The sequence below is a fragment of the Mizuhopecten yessoensis genome, unplaced genomic scaffold (assembly GCF_002113885.1).
Source record: "Mizuhopecten yessoensis strain PY_sf001 unplaced genomic scaffold, ASM211388v2 scaffold523, whole genome shotgun sequence".
Lineage (NCBI taxonomy): Eukaryota > Metazoa > Mollusca > Bivalvia > Pectinida > Pectinidae > Mizuhopecten > Mizuhopecten yessoensis.
Genome location: NW_018403589.1, coordinates 1,484,399 through 1,506,437, shown reverse-complemented (window position 1 = coordinate 1,506,437; position 22,039 = coordinate 1,484,399). Strand labels below are relative to the sequence as shown.

The 22,039-nt window shown below is 37.3% G+C and overlaps 1 protein-coding gene across 1 annotated transcript in view; it reads left to right on the top strand.

Annotated features, from left to right (window-relative positions):
- Positions 1 to 20,485, top strand: part of LOC110450506 (probable E3 ubiquitin-protein ligase MID2) — a 31,179-nt gene extending 10,694 nt beyond the window's left edge. Inside the window, exons 2-9 of the mRNA XM_021498061.1 lie at positions 14,702 to 15,454; positions 15,638 to 15,733; positions 17,075 to 17,305; positions 17,564 to 17,586; positions 18,008 to 18,135; positions 18,408 to 18,559; positions 19,284 to 19,494; positions 19,630 to 20,485. Of these exons, the coding sequence (XP_021353736.1) occupies positions 14,702 to 15,454; positions 15,638 to 15,733; positions 17,075 to 17,305; positions 17,564 to 17,586; positions 18,008 to 18,135; positions 18,408 to 18,559; positions 19,284 to 19,494; positions 19,630 to 19,928 (1,893 nt within the window). The 3' untranslated portion in view covers positions 19,929 to 20,485. The remainder of the gene's footprint in view (positions 1 to 14,701; positions 15,455 to 15,637; positions 15,734 to 17,074; positions 17,306 to 17,563; positions 17,587 to 18,007; positions 18,136 to 18,407; positions 18,560 to 19,283; positions 19,495 to 19,629) is intronic.
- The last annotated feature ends 1,554 nt before the right edge of the window (positions 20,486 to 22,039 follow it).

Here is a 22,039-nt window from a genome sequence, read left to right as displayed (position 1 = left end):
TATTCCCGATCATGTTATTATTATATAGAGCACAAAACGTCTTGAGGTATGCGTTCTTGAATCTTGTTTGGTAGAATTGAAGAGGTGTCATGATTTAGACAGATTATAGGACCCTACCTATCATCTTTAGCAGTACACCGATACTGCAACGTAAATGTGTTTCGTATGACGCTAAATATATTCATCAAGATAAATTATTATAAAGACCCTCCGCCCCACATTTACCTCCGCGTGCTCTGGCAGGTATAGCCTTGCTGTATTCAATTGAATGTTACTGTCGAGGCCACCAACGTGCATATTATTTATAAGGCGACTAATGTGTAGTTATTGTTGAGGCGACTAATGTGTAGTTATTGTTGAGGTGACTGATGTGTAGTTATTGTTGAGGTGACTAATGTGTAGTTATTGTTGAGGTGACTAGTGTTTAATTATTCTTGAGGCCACCAATGTGCATATCATTTATAAGGCGACTAATGTGTAGTTATTTTTTAAGGCGACTAATGTGTAGTTATTGTTGAGGTGACTAATGTGTAGTTAATGTCGAGGCCACCAATGTGCATACCATTTATAAGGCGACTAATGTGTAGTTATTGTTGAGGTGACTAATGTGTAGTTATTGTCGGGGCCACCAATGTGCATATCATTTATAAGGCGACTAATGTGTAGTTATTGTTGAGGCGATTAATGTGAAGTTATTGTTGAGGTGACTAATGTGTAGTTATTGTTGAGGTGACTGATGTGTAGTTATTGTTGAGGCGACTGATGTGTTGTTATTTTTGAGGTGACTAATGTGTAGTTATTGCTGAGGCGACTAATGTGTAGTTTTTTTTGAGGTGACTAATGTGGGGCCCGGTGGAATGAGGGGTTTTCTTTCTGTAGTTTCTGTTCTGATACATTGTACAAACTGAGACTTGTCTGTCGATTGAAACAATTAAACATCTGTCTTTTCTTTTCTCGCCTTCCTTACAAAACATCAACATTTCTGTTTGGCAGGGTTTCCAAAGACACCCCTGATTAGTTCGTTGTCAGTATAATATGACCTAACGTGCCCAGGTTACGACATTTCTTTGAGATGACACTATAAAACGGCCCTTTAAGTGGATCCATCGTCTGTGATTGCGACGACAACAAAAACTTGCCTTCGGGAGCACACTTTCCTCCAATGACATATACAAGGACACACTGTGTTAAATGTTGATGTTTGTGAAGCTGTAGCGACGGAAACCGTGGTGACATATTAACAACATCTTAACAAATAACATTTCTCAAATCATTATCGAAAACAAATATAATAGGAAGTAAGTTTGAAATTAAATTAAATCATCTCTGTTTTCATATATTTGAAATCCTACACCTTATATATATTGCAATTTATTCAATATTATTGCATTTTGCCTCCAAACTAGATCAACTGATATGAATCCAACTGTAAATAAATACAACACAAACCTATTGCAACTGTATGTGCATTTTTGTATAAACAGTATTTGACATGTAAGCATGTTGCAAGCAGACTAGATAAATGTTTTCTTGATCAGACGAATAATTACGTTTTCATATAGAAATTTCACCAGAGATTTTAATGATGTTTTATAATATTTTTCTTGTATGCTTCATGCTTAAAACATGGCTAATTCACTCCCACATGCTTTGATATTGAGCCATTCCAGGCTGTAAACCTAGGCTTAGTGTTGCGGAGATGAAAAATGTTTTACATTTACACACACCTTTGAATATCGATTGAAGAATGGAATCAAATTTCAGTTTTTAAATTCATTACCACTTGAAGCAATTTGTACAGAATTAAAGGGCTAGCGATACATCATTTTTGAATGTATTATGATATATAAGGCGGAAGGAACCGAAACATCAATAATTAAACGTTGGTCATCACTATATTGACTGAACATCGTCTGAAACACCCCACACAGGTAAGATACAGGTGTACACACACCTGTTACGAGATACCTGTACCTGGTCCTGTCAACTTGATCAATTATCGCTTTATCAAAATGGAAACCAATATAAATATTTTAATCATTTTTTCGCAACTTTTATTTTTTTATTACGATTTTTAAAGACTGTTATCAATCCAAGCGATTAAAGATCCAATGTAGCAGGCCCGATTTAATGTCTGGCTCCAGACGTATAACTTACCGGTAAATATTTATCTTTTAAACGTGTACATACTTATACCGGCACTCGATAATAACTTTATAGGCGCAATCATCAGCTTCAATAGGAAATGCCCGGATGTTGGACAGGTTAATGCGGGGCACGTTAGGTTAGGCTTACGTAGAGGGATATAAATGATACGAAAAGCTAAGGACCATTATCGTTGAAGTTGTGATAAAGATGAATTGAACAATTTCTAAGTGTATCGTGTGATAGATAAGGAGGGATACTTTTATAGGGTTCAAACGCGGGTTTATCGCAGGCTATTTTATCAGCACCCAAAAATATCGTACAAAACGTCATTCTTATTCTTAAAGCCCCTCGTGTGCGAGAATACCGATGGTAAGTAATGTGTTCGGGGCTGGTGAGACATAGATTGATATATTTAACAGCCCCATCTGTTCCTAACACGCACAGTTGTGTAGGCCTCATATAGCCTACTGCATGATTGCAAGGTGCCATTAACGGCAGAACTTAAGAATTATTTAAGAGAAAAATAGATATGTTGCCACAAGTTATGTTTTCCTGTTTCTGCTGTCTGTAACGTCAAACTAAAAAGCAAGCCCATACCGGTGTGGTCCGTTGTATGTTACAGCACAGGCGGTTGTATCTTGTATTTCTAATGTCTTGGATTCAAATCCAAAATCTACGATAAATTGTGTGTACATCGAGCATTTTGGAAGTTAATTCAAGGTGTTAGAAATATCAGATTAACGCGCATATAGTTACAGTATGGAAAACATTTGAGCAACCAAGCGAACATCTTAGATGTCAGACTCAGGTTTCCCAAACTAGTTAAAGTTAATACCAGTGTGACGAATCGAAATTAAAATCACCAATGAATCAGAACTCGGAAAATTAAACGCATATCAGACATCACGTGCTGCTAGCGTCTCCTCTTTAACAATCTCCGTTTATGGCGGGAGGCAACCCTGTCACAAATCATAGCTTTTATAGATCCGTTCAAACGCGAAATATGATGCTTGCAGATTATATGCTCACTACGTACATGTACGTTTGGTTAATGTTTGGCTTATATAGAGGGCTTATCGAAGCAGATTACCATTATTTAGGCATGCGCATTGTCCGAGTCTGCAGACATGTTTATCTCCTACATGGTGCGTGCGCACCTCTTGGTCCCGTATAGGTTACTTGAGGTCGCGGTGTACGACCGCTGCTGTGATTCGGTGTAGAACTTGGAGACACTTAGCGGACTTAAACGGGATAACTGCTAACCGTAAGTGGATCTATATGAGTTTTCATCTAGTTATTTTAACCTTTATTGTCCAATATATATGTGTGTAATGTTTTCTTGCGATTACGTTCAATACCAGGCATTTTGGCAAATGAAGTTTGATGAAGCCAATGTATGTATTGTAATAAACAGGTCCAGCTCAGTGTATCCCTCTCATACATGCAATCTGTCAAATATAATCAGATTTTATGAAGACGTTTTTATTTGATTGTATATACTCCTATATAAACTGAACAAACTTGCGCAGCATTGATATGGAAGAAATTCGGAAGCCTTATTTAGTTATTTCCATCCTATTCATTACATTTGTCAACTGAAAGTCTGCTGGGTGTCTGGTACAAACTGAACTGGTCAGGGTTCGGGAATGGCGTAAATGATGGACCTGCAGTGTACCTTTGTATCCCTTGTTCTATCTTGTGGGGTTTTATTTTCTTAATATTAGATAACTTCTATGTGTAGTTGGCGGTAACATTTATTTTTGCGATAATACGAAGTAGGATTGACATGTACATATAGATTGGTTTGTAATCCGGATACTGTATCAGTTGCTGTACCCCGTATATATAGACGTACATATGTCTGTATTGTATAGGTTTACACACTACGGTCTTACAACACAAGTCATTGATTAATACGAAACCTCTGTATAATGGTATGTTTTTCTATGTCAACAGCTTAACGGACTTTGAGTTGCTGAACTTGCAATTTTTGACCATTGACCAAAGATCTGCGGCTCACACTGAGCGTTTATTTGCTACAGCAACTAAACAAAAATCTGTGGTGGCCTCACTTTTACACTGATGGGTTGTCCCTACTGACACATATCTGTTACCTACACTGAGCACATATATCTACTTTCCCATTGACCACATTCAACACATGTATGCATCCATTCCCCACGGTGTCTCAATTGACTTTCATCTCCTGCAATATCCCGCAAATTGTAGACCCCTACTCCCCACCCGCACACCTCACCTCCACACCACTTCAACAATACAGACCCCTACTCCCCACCCGCACACCTCACCTCCACACCACTACAACAATACAGACCCCTTCTACCCACCCACACCCCGCACCCCACACCACTACAACAATACAGACCCCTACTACATGCCCGCACCCCGCACCCCACACCACTACAACAATACAGACCCCTACTACCCACCCGCACCCCACACCACTACAACAATACAGACCCCTACTACCTACCCGCACCCCACACCACTACCACAATACACACCCCTACTCCTAGCCCGCACCCCACACCACTACCACAATACACACCCCTACTCCCCACCCGCACCCCCACACCACTACCACAATACAGACACCTAATCCCCAGCCGCACCCCGACACCACTACAACAATACACACCCCAACTCCCTACTCCCCACCCGCACCCCGCACCCCACCTGCACCCCGCACCCCGCACCCCCACACCACTACCACATTGCAGAATAGCAGAATACATGGTTTTCTTCTGTGTTTTCCATTCAAGGGACATTAAAGAAATGAAACCAGTCTGTTGTCCCCATTACAACACTTGTGAGCTTTATCTTTTCTTTACTCTCCTCTCTCCTACCTAAACATTTTTGGTGATGTCTTTAAAAGCACCGGTCTATATTGTATATATCTAATATTGGTTTACATAGGGAAATGACGTCGATAATGTTCGTGTTGGTTTGGTTTGGTTAGTGTTGTTTAACGTCCTGTCAACAGCTATGGTCAATTTAAGGACGTCTTCCCCTGTGTACAAGATGCATGCGTGTAGTGTATGTGTGTGTGGTTTTTTTGGGAGGCTGCGATATGTTCGTGTTTGTCTCCTTGTGATGGCACGGAACTGATGCCTACTTCATAGTGCTACCTCACTGAAACATACTGCCGAAGACACCCAGCAGGATACCCCATCCGGTCACATTATACTGATAACGGGCGAACCAATTGCCCCACTCCTAAATTGCTGAGCGTTAAGCAGGAGTAGAAACTACCATTTTTACAGACTTTGGTATGTCTCGGCCAGGAGACAGAACCCAAAGCCTTCCTCACAGGGGCGAACGCTCAACTAAAGGACAAAAGTGAGGCATTGTCAATGGGGACATTTGGAAGAAGAAAGTTGTTTAAACAGAAGAGAAAAGATAAGATCCCAAATTTAGTCGCATCTTACGATCATGCAATGGGGGCAGCAGGTCCAGTTAATGTTCGTGTAACTTGTGCCCAATCCCTTTGCTGTTTGTATACTTGTGGCAATAACACATGTTTAAATTAAAAGCATCAGGCTTATGACCTTAACTGTTGTGAGGATGTTTAACTCAGACAAAAATATTACAATATCACACAGTTATACATTTAAAACTGATAAAAACACCAAGTATGAAACATGTTGTCTTCTATTTACACTTTTGTCGGTCAGATCCCAAACTCCAACCCAACCCCTACCCCATTTCTATCTCATCACGACATCCCTATCGCTACATTGAACCCCCAACAACACCCAGCCTTCACCTAGAATGCTGTGTTAATTTTTTTTTTTTTAAACTAAAATAATATTCACCTATTGTCGCTAAATAATTACGTACTTCCTATTTCCTTCATTCCTAGATTGAGATGAGGGGAAAAGTCCTGCTGTTCTAGCAATTATGTTCGTTTTTCCTGGTAAATTGTTGGCTTAATATAAAACCTATTTTTTATCGTGTAAAGCGTCTGTTCCGATTCGTTATTGGTGTTTATAACTACGTATACTGTTATATCGCGGGAAAACCGCCAGCGAACATAATGAGGGTATTGATGTTTCTTTGATTTTCTCGTAAAATCGAAGCACAGGAAAAGTAAGTTGACCGCCAACGGAAATCGAGATAAAATTAGTTCTGAATCGATCAAACCGTTAAACATTAATAGCTGATACTGAAAAGAAAATACGTGTCTTAGTTTTAGTTGAGATATATATTTTTATTGAATAAAATCAAGTAAATAATATCGAATATGAAAGCCAACAACAACCGTATACTTTGCAAAATACAAAATAACTTTATTTCCAATAACTATATTTGATTGAAATCCATATATTTTAAAATGAAGCATAGTTCAGAATGAAAGTTATATGTATACCTCCATTGAGTCAGCTAAAGCAGCAAATAAGGTAATTAACTAATCAAGGGTTCAACACTAAATGTCTGTTGATTCGCTGTAATGTAGACGTAAAATCGTGGCCTGGAGTGTTTTCGTTAATCAGCGCACGTGTAATGGTTAAGTATTAAACTAACTACCTTAAGTCTCACCACTGATTGAGGGAGCAATGTCAATTATAAGTAATCTACCATCTATGTATTTCACTAGTTTTACAAAAAGCACGTTTCTGGATGTCAGTTTAATTACACGTTTCGTTACACTTCTAAAATTTCAATTTGGAAATATTTGCACGTGTGCCAAATCTGATGGCGACAACTTCGGATTACAAAATACAGTATTTTGTTTCTATTTTGTATCAGATATCAAAACTCTCCAAATCAAATTTGATGTTTAATTGTTATGCATTTGAGCCGCATGGCTTCAAGCTATTAAACATTACACATTCGGTATATAGTTGAGTCCTGACTAAACTTCATTACCTTATATCATATTTACTTTTTCAATTCTTTGGAACTTTAAATTTTATCTTGTTTAATTTTCCAGTTCAAAGCATACAAAATATTTTACTAGACGACACACAGAACCAACTACACGAATCTAAAACTTGTCAAAAATGGAGGAAAGGCAGCGATATCACTAATATAATACTCTAACACATGGTAAACAAACGTTTGAACCTAACGTAAATTCTGACTGTAATTGTGACTTTGTGCGATTAAGTTGATATTTGTTAATCAGGGTTAACTATAAAAAGTGATGTTTAACTTATACCAGACAATATTCTGGTCAGTGATTGGATAGTTTGACATCGAATTAATTAGGTACATTGTACCAACAGTAGTCATAACCTTATCAACTGCATCACTTATTTGAAATAAAGTCTTGCTGTTGTAAACAAAGTCAATAGTTTCTGTTTATATAACTAGTTTACATTGATAGTGTACCGTCCACTAGTACCCATTAAAATGACAGTTTAAATAACGCACCACATAATAAATTGCTGTATATTTAAACAAATTTAATCAAGGACGGTGAAGTGGAACCCCCTCACCCTTACTCTTAAGTTTATCGTGGCTATGCCTGCTGCCCAATCCATTTGTCATTTGACAATAAATTTATTGAAATTGGAGTTTATCGTGTGATATACATGGTATACATACTTATGCATATATACAAACGGAAATCTTTCAAACAAGAATAACTTTAAAGTATCAACCATTTTAGTTTATATTCTGTGTTCCAGGAGATGTTTACTTCCGGGTATAAACCTTGCTCTAGCTTGAACCGTATTGATTGGACACAATACATATGCATTGCTCATTTCTCTGTCTATAAATAGTTAACAAGTTTACACGACAGCACAAAAGTGGACTGTTCTTTACCAAATTATACCAAATGTGTTTCTAAAATCTAAAATCAAGGTTAAACACAGGTCTGTGTTAATAGTGTAGTTACTTTACACCGTATGAGTCAGGTTCGACACAGAAGTTGTACGCACTCAAATTCTACACGATATCAGTTTCCGTCAAATACCTACTGTACGAGGCGTATACAGTTGTATTACCGGGATTTCATAAGTTTGAACAGGATTTTAACGATTTCCCTATTCATAATTCTTTTATACTATTTTATCCCCTAGGAACTACTAAAACCATTTTTCCGTAGCGACTAAACAGCAGTACCTAGTATTTCTGTTTTTGTTTGGTTTATCGATATATTTTGAGTCCTCCTCCGCAGTGGAAATAACGTCCATTAGGCATGGGGTAATGGTAATGTGTAATAGTAATTAATTGCAATTAATTACATTTTGTTAACTAATTGGATGTAATGTGTAATTGAGGCTTTTTTCAATTACATGTAATGGTAATTTGATTAATTACATTGAAAAATGCATGTAATGCCCAATTACTTCTAATTACTTTTAATTTCTTTAATTTTGAATGTTGATGTTTCATGTATCCTTTATACAATTTAATCAAATAGAAAGTTTTCTAAGTAAATCTTTATTATGTAAGGTCACAGGTAATAAGAGGTTACACCTGTATCGACACTATAATCCCCTATTCCTAGCTTAGCTATTGACCAGGTAACTTGTGATTTTGATAACAAAAGATTGCCACACAGTGAGTACAAGTATCATAACAGGGTAGACCATTCAGAACATTCTATCTTTGTAAGGGTGATTTTATAGTGAATACATCTTCACTTGAAAACTTAACCACATTTCTGAAGGTCCAGCTCACTGTACAGGATGGACTCGAGCGTTTTGAGCCATTTTGAAATTCCCAAACACACAAAGGGGAATTTCAAGGCAAAATGCTGCCATTGTTTTACCACCATCTCTGGAAGTTTGAAAGTCACCTCATATTTACCCAGAATATTAAATAAAAGTAATGTGCAATGGTAATTAATTACATTAAGAAAACCATGTTATGGTAATGGTGATGCTACTTTTCCCATGTAATGTGTAATTTAATTAATGACATTGCCAATGTAATTGCCCCATGCCTGACGTCCATTAAAATTGCCAGAAAATTACAATTGAAAAATATCTGTATTCATAAATAGACATTAAATTCAATTAAACTTCTTTTATGCCCAGGTTTCCGAAAATTTGATTTTAGTATAATCCTTTCTTGGGGGTTCAAGGTGTCTTCCCATTGATTTTGGTGTCACATTGGGTATTCTGGTTGTTTTTTGTATGGCGTTTCGTTTATTCCATTGTCTTTCCTATTATTTTGGTGTCACATTGGGTATTGTGGTTGTTTTTTGTATGGCGTTTCGTTTCTTCCATTGTCTTTCCTATTATTTAGGTGTCACATTGGGTATTCTGGTTGTTTTTTGTATGGCGTTTTGTTTATTCCATTGTCTTTCCTATTATTTAGGTTTCACATTGGGTATTCTGGTTGTTTTTTGTATGTCGTTTCGTTTATTCCATTGTCTTTCCTATTATTTAGGTTTCACATTGGGTATTCTGGTTGTTTTTTGTATGTCGTTTCGTTTATTCCATTGTCTTTCCTATTATTGAGGTGTCTCATTGGGTGTTCTGGTTGTTTTTTGTATGGCGTTTCGTTTATTCCATTGTCTTTCCCATTATTTTGGTGTCTCATTGGGTATTCTGGTTGTTTTTTGTATGGCGTCTCCTTTATTCCATTGTCATCCTATTATTTAGGTGTCACATTGGGTATTCTGGTTGTTTTTTGTATGGCGTCTCCTTTATTCCATTGTCTTTCCTATTATTTTGGTGTCTCATTGGTATTCTGGTTGTTTTTTGTATGGCGTTTCGTTTATTCCATTGTCTTTTCTATTATTTAGGTGTCACATTAGGTATTCTGGTTGTTGTTGTATGGCGTTTCGTTTATTCCATTGTCTTTCCTATTATTTAGGTGTCACATTGGGTATTCTGGGTTTTTTTTTTATGGCGTTTCGTTTATTCCATTGTCTTTCCTATTATTTAGGTGTCACATTGGGTATTCTGGGTTTTTTTTTTTATGGCGTCTCGTTTATTCCATTGTCTTTCCTATTATCATGGTGTCCCATTGGGTATTCTGGTTGTTTTTTGTATGGCGTCTCCGTTATTCCATTGTCTTTCCTATTATTTTGGTGTGTCATTGGGTATTCTGGTTGTTTTTTGTATGGCGTCTCCGTTATTCCATTGTCTTTCCTATTATTTTGGTGTCACATTGGGTATTCTGGGTTTTTTTTTTATGGCGTCTCGTTTATTCCATTGTCTTTCCTATTATTTAGGTGTCATATTGGGTATTCTGGTTGTTTTTTGTATGGCGTTTCGTCTATTCCATTGTCTTTCCTATTATTTTGGTGTCACATTGGGTCTTCTGGTTGTTTTTTGTATGGCGTTTCGTTTATTGCATTGGCTTTCCTATTATTTTTGTGTCACATTGGGTATTCTGGTTGTTTTTTGTATGTCGTTTCGTTTATTCCATTGTCTTTCCTATTATTTGGGTGTCACATTGGGTATTCTGGTTGTTTTTTGTTGGGCGTCTTGTTTATTCCATTGTCTTTCCTATTATTTAGGTGTCACATTGGGTATTCTGGTTGTTTTTTGTATGTCGTTTCGTTTATTCCATTGTCTTTCCTATTATTTGGGTGTCACATTGGGTATTCTGGTTGTTTTTTGTTGGGCGTCTTGTTTATTCCATTGTCTTTCCTATTATTTAGGTGTCCCATTGGGTATTCTGGTTGTTTTTTGTATGGCGTCTCGTTTATTTCATTGTCTTTCCTATTATTTAGGTGTCACATTGGGTATTCTGGGTTTTTTTTTTATGGAGTCTCGTTTATTCCATTGTCTTTCCTATTATTTAGGGGTCACATTGGGTATTCTGGTTGTTTTTTGTATGGCGGCTCGTTTATTCCATTGTCTTTCCTATTATTTAGGTGTCCCATTGGGTATTCTGGTTGTTTTTTGTATGGCGTTTCGTCTATTCCATTGTCTTTCCTATTATTTTGGTGTCACATTGGGTCTTCTGGTTGTTTTTTGTATGGCGTCTCGTTTATTTCATTGTCTTTCCTATTATTTAGGTGTCACATTGAGTATTCTGGTTGTTTTTTGTATGGCGTTTCGTTTATTCCATTGTCTTTCCTATTATTTAGGTGTCTCCGCTGTTGATGTCTTTTCTATAATTTTGTTGTTTCCCGAGTTGCTGTTGTTGTCTTTCCTTTAGTTTTGATGCTTTGTCTGTTCTTGCTGTCTTTCTATAAATTTAATGTCTCCCGAATTGCCGTTTTAGTCTTTTAATTTGTTTTGGTGCTTCCTCACTTCCTGTTGATGTCTTTTCTATAATTGTAATGTCTTCTGAAATGTTGTTGTTTAAATTTATATCAGTAAACCCATGTGATTATCTCAAATATTGTTTAACTGATTCATTTCCAGTCAATTTAAAAGTGCATGTACAATGATGCACTAAGCTATACCGAGTTGTTACGTAAAGTACACATTTTATTAGTCGTCTGCGTGTTTTGGCGGGGAAGTCATATATTAATAGTGAATATTCTACATTTTTGCGAGTTAAATATTATAAAATCTAAAGGTACACATTTTATGAACATTGCACTTGTAAATAATGTACTTTAGGTACGCTGTAAAGTGCATTATGACTTTGAAGTGAAAGGAATTTCATAACATTTACGTCCAAAATAAAATCAGTTGAGGAATAGTACAGATTTTATTGTTCCTTGTAATCGTGTTGTGTTGGGACGTCAATACCAATACCGCTACTACACACGACATCTGTAATGTGTGCAAGTCTTTAGTAATAGAACCTTTCTTAGGTGTGAGACAGAAATATGTATTCCTACCCAAGAGGTCTAAATTGCCAAACCCGAAATTGGGCCGCAGCTACTATATATGCTGATTTTGTATTACTAGGAGAAGCGTGGGCCCATGATGCTTTGCAACTTCCGGGACGGTCAACGTCGGAACTATGCTCGACTTTATTATCGTATATTTATCATGAGCGCCACTACAGTGTATTGCGGACTCATTTCTAATTTCGCTCAAGGTTAAAGTTTCAATCATGACCTTTGTCGCAGTTTCAATGCCATATTTATATTTTTGGGCTGTAAAATTAGAAAAAAACTGAGACAGGGAGACATTCATACCTTCCACCTGACCAGCATCAGTCAAATGTGTCTGTTGATGGTCTTTATTGAAATGTGATTTAGACAGCCATGGATATTAAGGCGGTACCGAATGGAGCGCTGGGCCTGTCATGGCAGAACCAAATGTTTCATAATGGAAGAATACCACATTGAAGATAATGGCGTATTGTATACGTGCCGGGTTGCGCTGCATATAACTATTGTGTCCCCTCATCGTTCTCGTTGTCTCGTTTCTAGCCTCCCCTCCGTAGTACCCATTAACACACTAGCGTGATCACAGGTCTATTTGGATACCGCTGTTTATCGATGGCCTTGTGCTAGATATACAGGGACACATTCACATGCAAAAGTCTCTTTAACGCCCGGAATTATTTCAATATTCAATAATATCGATAAAAGCTACCTAAGCTGACAAGCAACGAATCACGATTGATGTGCAAAAGTCACATGGCGGGGTGGAGAATAGGTTGATATTGATGTGCAAGACTCAAATAGCTTGATATGGTGTGGATGGACTTGCAAAAGTGGAAACATGGAAACCTTAAGTGACATTAAACACGTAAATAGAAATCATTGTGTATCCGAAGGATTTCCACTGATGGGCTGTGATTAGAGAACGCAGGTGTATTCCGAACCAATGTTACCATAGGTCCAGCCGTCCCTATCGGGATTTTGTCATCGACTACATATGCATAAGGATATGATAATGGACAATTATCTTCTAAAATGCCTTTTATTTTTGTTAAATGCTATGTTTCCTTCCCCAAAATTAAAATTGATTTTAAAGAAGTTAATGATACATATTAAGCTGAAAATTTTCACTATAGGTGTTTTATCTGTATTTATCTCTTATTTAGATTTTTTATCTATTTATTTACTTATTTTTTCTAACGATCCGATTGATGTTAAATCTACATGAGGTACATGTTGGAACTCCTCTTTCCTTGACATCACGGTCTCGTGTTCCGGTAAAAGCGTGGTAGCGTGCTTTCCTTGCCGCAGGAAATCGCGTGCAATTTTAATAAAAAAAAAAATGTGATTCACCAACGTTTAACATCAAAGAGAACTCAAGGTCTTGCCTTTTATCATATTTTCTTTGCATGTCGAATACACATTGATAACGATGAATAAATTATGTCTAGTCTCCATGTCTTTCGGTGATTTGGAAAACGTATAAACACTGTCATTGGACTTAGAATGATACACCACGACGTGTACACTAATCTTACAAGATAATATTTAGTTTGCGCGTTAGTATAGACCCTGTTAAAGGCCCGGTAAGACGAAAATTGGTGAGATTGTTTTTATGTTAACTCTGACATTAAATACACGTTGGTGTTTTGGCTTTACGCCGAACAAACACGCGCTTTACAGTACATGTAATCCACCTGGCCGTCCGGTCTATGTCGATACTATCGAGTGGTCAGTCGAGGACACTTGTCCGTCAGTAGATACACCCACTTGACCAGAGTACATGGTCGTTATCTCTGATGTTTGCATGTTGACTTTGCAATCAATCACAGTTAAACATTCACTCGGATAGGTTATGAGGTGTATTCTGCCTAGACTAGAACGTTAACACACCCGAACACACTGTCAAGCTACTCCTCCAGTGTAAAGTAGCCATGTTAATTCAATTATCTTGAAATTGACTGGAGTGATGTACCGTGTACTCACATCCCCCATCCCCACTTTGATGTAATTCAGTGACGGATCATTTTGGTAACCTCGTAGTACAATGATGGGTGCTCGTTATCTTGTGTTATGTCGGATCATTTTGGTAACCTCGTAGTACAATGATGGGTGCTCGTTATCTTGTGTTAAGTCGGATCAGTTTGGTAACCTCGTGGTACAATGATGGGGGCGCGTTATCTTGTGTTATGTCGGATCAGTTTGGTATCCTCGTGGTACATTGATGGGTGCCCGTTATCTTGTGTTATGTCGGATCCGTTTGGTAACCTCGTAGTACAATGATGGGTGCTCGTTATCTTGTGTTATGTCGGATCAGTTTGGTAACCTCGTGGTACAATTATGGGTGCCCGTTATCTTGTGTTATGTCGGATCAGTTTGGTAACCACGTGGTACAATGATGGGTGCTCGTTATCTTGTGGTATGTCGTCGGCACCATTGTCTTGTAGTGGCACTGAGGATATGACTTTGTCTGTGCTGAATTAAATGCTTAAGTACATTAAATGACTTTGTTGACATTAATATTAAGCAATAGGATCGCACACAAGTTAAACAGCGTTATTAAAGCCCTCTACTTAAACAAGTATTATACAAATTGGAGGGGCGGGGTTATTTGCTGAAATATACAGACACACAGACTCTAGATAGATTTCATCCTAAATCTTTTAACAAATAAAAACTTTTCTTTTTGTAAAGCTACATATGTACCTCATCTAACATAATCATTAAAATATAATTAATGAGACTTCAAAACGAGGTAAAAAGATATGCGAAATGCTGCATTAATAGTGTCCATAACAGAAAATTCAGAGACAATATATTTACGTTTTGCAGGTAACACCATTCTGCGAACGTGACACCCCAGGAATTACCCATCATTCATCAGCCAGGAAGAAGAATCAGTCGTCGAAAAGAAAATCCAAACTGGGTTATTTCCTACGGTCCCAGATGGAGGTTGATACGGATCTGCAGTGTCCTATATGTTTGGAGTTATTTAACTATCCCATAATACTTCCATGTTCGCATGTGCTGTGTCGTTCACCATGCGCAGAACATCTGTTCGACTTCAACTTCATCCGCTGCCCCGTTTGTCGAGATAACTGTTATGTCAGTGGGGGAATATCAAGTCTCCCAAGAGTTATTGCACTTGAAAACATCATTGAACGGTACAAAGCGGACAAGAAACAAGAGCAGGCAGAACCAGTACAGAAACCAACGCCAGACGTTGTTGCACCTAAGGTGGAAGGAGGGCGAAGTGTTTGTCAATTGTGTGAGAAAACTCCCCCTCGTAAAGCAAAAAAGTTATGTTTAGATTGCAATGTCTCTTATTGTAGTCATTGTCTGCGCCTGTCTCATCCAAACAGGCAACCATTTAACACTCATGAAATCGTGGAACCCAGTCCGACATCCAAGACTGCAACACCGGAAGTAACAGTAACTTCCGGTGTGTGCACGGTACACAAAAAGATGCCCGTGACGCTTTACTGTCTGAGCTGCGAGATGACCACATGTGACCTTTGTCGAACTACAGATCGACACAAGAAACACAATATGGCGCCTATCGAGGAAGCGTTCCTGAATGTAAAGGTATGAGATATAACACATACTCAAACAATTGAAGCGATTTGATACAGCACTTATGTTGCAAAAACCCTTTTTTACGAAAGCGTTTTCGCTATGACAAACACATAGCAAATGGTTTCATTGATATTCATTAGACGTAAATGCACGCAACATATTGATAAAGCTCTTTCTCTTCTTATTCAACAGTTATCGTTGGCAGAAAAGTCAGAAAAATTAAAGACTAGTCAATCCAAAGTTGTGGTAACCATTAAGTCACAGAGAGACAACCTCAAAGACATGCAGGTAAGTAGTACATTACAACTCAGTTTTGAAATTAAACTGTAGCATACAGGGTGAATCGATACATGTAAAAATGACATGACGAGGCAAATGATAAGTGTTTAATGTACTATTCTACATCCCTGAACCAATTGGTCCCTCCCTTTTTTTCGTTTTCAATATTGTTGCCAACTTTCCGAGTGTGTGATTGTTTGGGTTTTTACTTTCTCGCTATGGGTATTGCAGTATGAAGGACATGTCAACAGATGATGGGACCACACAAGGGCCTCTTTATAGTGTCATCTCACTGGAATGTCACAATCTTGACAGCATGGCACACCAGCCGGTCACGTTATACTGACAACGGAAGTTACTTTCACCAATTAAAACCTGAACGTCAAGCAGAGACCGAAAACCAAGTTGTAGGACTTAGTTTGTCGTGCAAGGGAACAAAACTCATTATCTTCATAGCGTGTACAACTGCTCAAAAGTGCAGGGTATTGCAAAACAATGTTTTCATGAAGCAAAAATAGTAGTTGGAGGAGTGGAAGATTAGAGTAAATAACAATATCCTATTTGTTGCACAGAATGCAACGCCCATTGCAACACATTCATTTAGATTGCTTTTGTGTCCTCAATCATGGGGTACAAAAGAAAAAAAACATTTCCTACCGGGGTTCCCGCATTAGTTGCTTCTTGCGAATATGCAGTGGGTAACAGATGGTATGTTTTTTCTAGATCCCCGACCTGCACGAAAGCCTCCTATGTTTATGACTATGTGTTAATGGTCTCTTGTTTATTCATTGCATCTTGTCTGATGCTACAGAGAGTGATAAAGGTATACATTCTGCCTTAGGCTGCTATCGATGAAGTATTCGATTTTCTCATTGAGATTTTGGTAGACCTCCGTTTCCTCTGTTCATATAGGAACCCTGATTTTTTGTTCAAGTTTGTAGACTTCTCTCCTTTCCTTTATCTTGCTATGTTCTTCTGATCTGATCCACATAGTGACAATGCTTCTAGGGCGAGTTTTGATATTGACTCAAGTACTGTGTTACCTATGACATCAGGATGTTGTTGCTTTTGATAACTGGTAGTAACTTTGGATTGTCAAATTGACGTCCAATTAAATGTTCGCTGTCGTTCTTTGGTTTTCCTCGTGCATTTGCCCTTAATTGCGAAGTCTTTTCCATCTTTTGATCTGTAAAGGTCCTCCAAACGCCTCTTCGTTTCTACTCCCATTATGTGCTTCATAATCCAGTTGAAGGAAATGACAAAGAAGAGCTGAATATTGGATTATACAAGTGTGCCAATTGCATATTTATACAGTAACTAACGTGACGCATTTTGTTTCTAATTTAACAGCAAGCGATCAACAAACGGAGGGATGACATAAACTCGCAATGCGACGCTCTTTTAGCCGAGATCGAAAACAAACGCCATTTTTTCCTGTCAGACCTTGAGTATGAGGAGCGCATGCGTCAGAATGACATGGATGACCTTATCAAAGTCATGGATCAAATCCAACGGTCTGCACAGGCACTCCTCGGTCATACTAGCGAGGTTCTACTACAAGATCAAGTAGATTTGTTGGAGGTTAGTACACGTATATAGTGATAAAGATATCCAATTCCACATTAAGAAATATGTGTTTCTTTGTACATCGTTAGGGTGAACCTATGGCCAGGATAGTGTTTTCAGAGTAGTATCACATTTGTAGATTCATGTGACTTTTTAGATATACCACACTTGCCGAATGAATCAATATTATCTTTAAAAAATAATTTATCAAAAGGACGAGATTAGGTTGCAATAGACGTTGACTAAACATGCAACATTGTTTCTACATTTCAGGCGTCCAGTTCTACGGCTGAAAAGTAAGTAAAATCTGAAGCTGACATTCCAAGGTCAAGATTTTTCAAGAAATCCTGTCTGGTTAATATAAACAGATCTTCCACTTATAAGAGTGTCCTATCCACGTTACATAGGTCAGTACACATTAATATCACTCACATATACACATATGGAAGGTCAGGAGGAGTAGGTGATACTCATTTATTACACATCCACGCTAATGGTTTACAGTATATATTACCTTCCAGATTTTACTATTTTTAATGCATTTCGTATTGAAATACTTGATTGGTCCATTTTGATGTTTTGTGCACCGATCACAGTCAAGTAAGCATTTTGTCGGTCATTTCACAGGTCTGTTGGCAGTTCCGTTTCATAACGTGGGATTTTTAACGACAACTCATTTAAAATGAAAAAAAATGAAAACTTCATATCTGTTCACAGGTTGATCAAAACAACTCTAGACTGTGAAAGTGTACAGTTCAATCCTGCTGACCTTGGCTTTCTCCAGGAAAAAGTAGTCGATTTCCGGCGAGAGAAAAATATACTCAGGGATTTACATTACCTCGTTGGTTCGTATTAAACTTTAACTTCTGTTTCGTTTGGTGTTTTTTCCATCCGTGTTTTAATATATTTGTCAATTATACCTAAAGTCGTTGCATAACAATCCTCAATAAAAGAAAATAGCTCACTTCCGGTTTAGAAAATGGTCACCAATTTACACTTTGAACATATTATTGTCGTAAAGCCTTAGTATACATTATTGTTCATGAAAGTAAAACAATTATCGTTTTTAAGTAAAATGTGGAATTCCTGTTCAAGTTCATAACAATCGTACTTACAGCTCCAGCAACACCCGTCATTGACGTCACTCGATGTTCGCGTAGCGACAATATGGTTGTATTGGTGATATCCCCGCCATTCGGACCCCATGACGTTATCCAACAGTACGAAATTCACTATTGTTCCGAGGAACAGAAGAGGCTGGAGATTGAAGTAAGTAAATACTTTCATGCTGTCTTAACATTTGTTTGCGTGAATATATTGTTTTAAATATTGTGAAACAGTCTATCCAGAAGCAAGAGTGATAAAAGAAGAGGACGCATTTATAGTGACATTGCTATCATTTATAGTGACATTGCTATCATTTATAGTGACATTGCTATCATATATAGTGACATTGCTATCATTTATAGTGACATTGCTATCCTTTATAGTGACATTGCTATCATTTTCAGTGACATTGCTATCCTTTATAGTGACATTGCTATCATTTTCAGTGACATTTCTATCATATATAGTGACATTGCTATCCTTTATAGTGACATTGCTATCATTTTCAGTGACATTGCTATCCTTTATAGTGACATTGCTATCATTTTCAGTGACATTGCTATCCTTTATAGTGACATTGCTATCATTTATAGCGACATTGCTATCATTTATAGTGACATTGATATCATTTATAGTGACATTGCTATCATTTATAGTGACATTGCTATCATTTATAGTGAAATTGCTATCATTCGATAGTATACAATCTATGTTTCGGTGTCTTAGTATATTCCTAAGCGCAATTTTAACTCTGTGATGAGCAATCGCTTTGATTTTTAAGCATGGAGCGTTATTTTTAAGCAATATGTAATACCAGATACAAATCAGAGGTCAAAGTAAAGCTTGAATTCAACCACACATACTTGATACTGATACTGTATTGTAGGACACAGTGGTTGTGAAGAACGTTCCAGATGAAAAATCCACGACCCGAGGTGTTCCGAACAGTTCGGGTTTGGTTGTCATTCTTCTTGAGAACCTGTGTAAAGGGACCACCTACTACTTCTGTGTGAGTGCCATAAACAGCGCGGGGAAAAGCGCCAACTCTGAGGTCGTCCAGTGCATTACACTCCTTCCGGGAGAAAGTGTGGTGCCGGGTAAGTTATTAACCTACATTTGTCGATGTCGTTCTCATTAATGCAAGATAGATACTCTTAATAATCAAAATATTGAAAAAGAAATCACATCTTTCATTCATATTGCCTGTAACATTTGACATTATTGCGTTTCAGTTCCTGTGATAATAGAGAGCTTGTGTCGCCAGTTTGCCACATCCATACAGATCTACAGTTCTAGTCCACAAGATGTCGCCGCAGAACAGAATATATCGCACTTCCTGTTGTACCGTCCTGTTGCACTGAGCCGTGCATGGCGCACGTTGGTATTATATGGGCGCCAGGACCATCGCGTATTTGGACTCGACACAAATGTGGAATACGAGTTTGTGCTCATGGCGAGTAATCCCCGCGGGGAGTGTCAGATATCAAACAAAATTTCCCTTCAGACCGAAGCTAACGAGGCAAATGTGTAACCAAAAAATCCCGGTCTAGAACGAGGCTTCCGTGTAACAATAATTTGACACCAGACCGAGACTTCTGTGTGATAATGTAGTTACTTCGGCTATTGTGAACGTGACTACTCTGCAACAAGGATACTATTTTAGAAGTGATTCACTACAGGCAGCAATATCATTAACAAATTGGATATAAATATTCGTGTCACCAGTTGTCATGTCGAAACAAATTGGCGGACACACTTTGTGTCGTGGTCACAATCAACCTAGGCTGTTTTATATATATACTCACACTGATTACTGAAATCATTTAAACTTGGAAACAGCGAAGTAATCTAAAGGGACAGATTTTAAACTACTAATCAAAATCATTTTATCTCTTATTTCTACCGAAGTGTGTTAGTACCACGTGATACATCCTCGTTACTGGTTTACTGTATGCATTGCCAGTTTTAACACTTTTAAATATATTTCGTTTAGAAATATTAATTTGTCCGTTTAGCACCACAAGCAATGAATACACCTTATAAATAAATTCAGAATGAAAATGAAAATCCATTTAGTCAATACATGACCTACCGATTTATTACTTTACTAAAACTTCTTTCGAATTACAACTTAGATTTTTAACAGAATCTAATTGTAGTTTATTTAGTTATATTGTTATAAAAACCTCTTTGTAATTACTAGTTAGATTGTAACCAAAATCTGGTTTTGGAATTATATAGTTCCGATAGCTATCACAATTTTAAGTATTACCCAAGCCATTTTTGAAATCGCTCCCACAACTTGTTAATATGAATTACTCGTTCAAATCACCATCATAACATGTTGACACGTCGGACATACCGACATTCTTTGTTACAAAAATGATAATAAGAACCATCGACAAAATTATAAAAAGAATACATAATTTGAAGCGTCGTGTATTCCTCTGGCAGTAAGTGATAATGATAAGAACCACCACCAACAAGTCTAAAAAGGAAAACTTAATTTGAAGAGTCGTTCATCCCTCTGACAGAGGAAAATAATAGTAAGAATCATCAACAAGTTGATAAAGAAGTACAGAATTTGAAGCGTCTTGTATCCCTCTGGCAGATGGACCTCTTCTATGGTACCTGATCGGGTATCGACATAGTAAAACTCAACAACAAAATACAAAGCAGGCAACAGAAAAGGCTTAGTCGATAAACAGGTTTATGGGTCATTATATTTACCTGTGGATATATTTATTCTCCTCAGAACATGTATTGCCAACATCAAAAGATCTCTTGAAAAAACCCACTGCTCCGGTGAAAGTTTGAATACTTGTTAAGAAGAAATCTATTTTGACTTTACGTTCTATCCGTTATTAACAAGAAATTAATTTCAGAGGACAAACGGAAAATGTTTTTCAGACACCCCAAATATTTCAAACTTAACTAATAAGCATCCAATTTCTAAATATTATTATTATTTAAATAAAAGAAATAGCAGAAAACCTTACGACGTCACAGCGGCAGTTATTATGATGTCCCAGATTGCTCTCTGTGAGGTGTATTGCGAGATTGGCGTTAGTCAGGTGGCGTCGCTTTTTCATCGAATCTTACCTGGAATCACTTCGATCAATGAGATGCTTTTATATATGATTAAGGGGAGAAAATTCATTTAATATTGCATACATTTTGTTCAAGCAAAGATCGATATGTAGCTTTATTAAGAACAAAAATAGAAATTTTAAGAAACTCTTTTCGGGTTTAAGTTACATTTGCGTTGGCTAACAGTCCTTTAAGCATTTAGATTCATATTGATGGTAGATGGTTAACGAGTGGTTTAGCGTTTAAGAAAGTGTGAAATAGTACTTTTCTCATTTTATTGAACATTTTTCCTTGCCATACATAAGCATACGAGCAGCAACAAATACATAAGTATCCAAACGAGTATTAAGTGTTTTTTCGCATTTTGATGAGAAAAACGGTCTTCAAATATTATCTTTGAATTTATTTTATTTTTTTATGTTGAAAGCAAAAATTCCTAAACCCGCTTTGTGAAAATAGTCTTGCATTTTGTATTTTGTTTTTCTCATAGTTGTCAGTAAATCATCTCCCCCCTGTAACATGTACCTATACAGTTGGTGAAATACTGCGAAT